Source organism: Wasmannia auropunctata, unplaced genomic scaffold (assembly GCF_000956235.1).
Source record: "Wasmannia auropunctata unplaced genomic scaffold, wasmannia.A_1.0 LD276234.1, whole genome shotgun sequence".
Classification (NCBI taxonomy): domain Eukaryota; kingdom Metazoa; phylum Arthropoda; class Insecta; order Hymenoptera; family Formicidae; genus Wasmannia; species Wasmannia auropunctata.
Genome location: NW_012086656.1, coordinates 1 through 1,851, shown reverse-complemented (window position 1 = coordinate 1,851; position 1,851 = coordinate 1). Strand labels below are relative to the sequence as shown.

General features: G+C 27.3%; 1 protein-coding gene across 2 annotated transcripts; it reads left to right on the top strand.

Moving 5' to 3' along the window:
* The first annotated feature begins 60 nt into the window (after positions 1–60).
* Positions 61–1,845, top strand: LOC105461862 (putative nuclease HARBI1). Of its 2 annotated transcripts, none has more exons than XM_011708368.1 (5): positions 61–151; positions 488–668; positions 808–948; positions 1,129–1,398; positions 1,509–1,845. In XM_011708368.1, the coding sequence occupies exons 1-5, from the start codon at positions 82–84 to the stop codon at positions 1,612–1,614; spliced, it is 768 nt and encodes a 255-aa protein (XP_011706670.1). In that variant the 5' UTR covers positions 61–81; the 3' UTR covers positions 1,615–1,845. The 2 variants fall into 2 exon arrangements, with proteins under 2 accessions (XP_011706670.1, XP_011706671.1); XM_011708369.1 differs by having other exon boundaries at positions 62–151; positions 428–668.
* The last annotated feature ends 6 nt before the right edge of the window (positions 1,846–1,851 follow it).

Below are 1,851 nucleotides of genomic sequence, written 5' to 3'. Positions count from 1 at the left end.
TATTAACTGTTATATTTATTTGATCAGCAATTAATATAAATGTATTTGACACACAGGGCCACTTACAAACACAGGACACATATGCAATTAGCACTAGCTCTAGCAAGGCGGTCCTTTTTTTCGAAATTATTTTTGAAGTTCTTTAGCGACGGTAAGTTCTATACTGATATATTACATCTACATATAAACTTTAACGATACTAGTATTTGACAGTATGCATAATGATTTGTATGATTATAATATTATCACTGTACATTTATGAATATTTTTTAAGCAATAGTTTACATATTTTGAAAATTAAATATTTTATGATACAAAATATTGTTATATATTTTATTTCTTTCATTCTCTGTATTTTATTTGTGATTAGTATTTATATATAAAAGAACTCATGAACTTCCTATTATTTTTTAAATAAAATTTTCAGATTAATCTCATTGCGACGCCTCTTTTGAAATGGAAGATAAACAAAAACTAATTTCAACAGTTCTAGCTCAAACCTTAATTTTACTGGATGACTTTTTGGATGACACAGAATGCAATGTTGAGAACTTACAGGAAGAACTTTTATTTCTTTCGCGTATAAAAAGGCCAATTCCTCGTTTAAAAAATTATGTTGAAGAAATAGTTCCGTTGTACAATGACGAACAATTTAAATCACATTTTAGGTGTGTATAATAATAATTTTACATATACTTTTTACAGTATGTTTAAAAAAAATGTTTAATTGTATATGTCATATATATACTAAATATATGTATATATTAAAATATTTTTATTTTTTTAAATGAACACTATTAATTTTAGAATGCGGCGATCTACATTTAATTATATATTACATCTTATAAAACCTTTGTTATTAAGATCTAAACCAGGTAATAAACAAATAACGCCAGAAAAACAGTTTCTCGTTTGTATATGGAAAATGGCAACACCTGATTCATATCGGTATGTCTAATTAAATTATTTATAGTTTATAGTATATAGAAAAGTATATACTTTATAGTATACAGTTTATATAAATGAGTTTTAATGAGTTTTAGTTTCTAATTGTTAGATAAATTTAGGTACTTAACTTAAGTAATATGCACACACAGGATTTTTATTTTATACTCTTATTGTTTATAGATTTATATGTGAAAAATTTAATATTGGAAAAGCAAGTGCATTGCAATGTGTAAGGAGAGTTACAAGAAGTCTTGTAAAGCTTGCTCCAATTTTTATCACTTGGCCACAAGGTGACAGAGTACAACAAATTTTTGAAGGATTTGAGACAGTTAGTGGATTTCCTAAAATAATAGGAGCAATTGACGGTACACACATTAACATTAAAGCACACCCAGGATCGAACATGAGTGTTATATTAATAGAAAAGGGCATCATTCAATACAATTGCAGGTAATTTACTTTAATTAATATATAAAGAATATGTTAATATAAAATCTAATATTTATATTTTAATTTGTAAAATATATATATTTATAATTATTTATTATTTTTTTCAATAGGGTATATGTGATCATGAACTACGTTTTATCCATTGTTTTGCTGGAAACGTCGGTTCTGTTCACGATCAAAGAGTGTTTCGTTTATCTGAAGTATATGAATATTTAGAAGATCCACGTAAGTTTCCAGATGATTCTCATTTAGTAGGCGACGCAGCGTATTCCATCCATAATCATTTGATGACACCTTATCGAAACAACGGACATTTAACAAATAAACAAGAAAAATACAATAACTGTCACTCTTATGCACGGATAGCAATTGAACGAGCGTTCGGATTACTTAAAGGAAGATTTCGGAGTTTGCTCACTGTCCTTGACATGGGACGTACAGACTGTATACCAG

Bases quoted from the DNA above. Each gene is read 5' to 3' on its own strand.
- LOC105461862 (XM_011708368.1), top strand. From the start codon at position 82: ATGCAATTAGCACTAGCTCTAGCAAGGCGGTCCTTTTTTTCGAAATTA. The intron at 949-1,128 runs GTATGTCTAATT...TATTGTTTATAG, and splicing joins GCAACACCTGATTCATATCG to ATTTATATGTGAAAAATTTA. The intron at 1,399-1,508 runs GTAATTTACTTT...TTTTTTCAATAG, and splicing joins ATCATTCAATACAATTGCAG to GGTATATGTGATCATGAACT.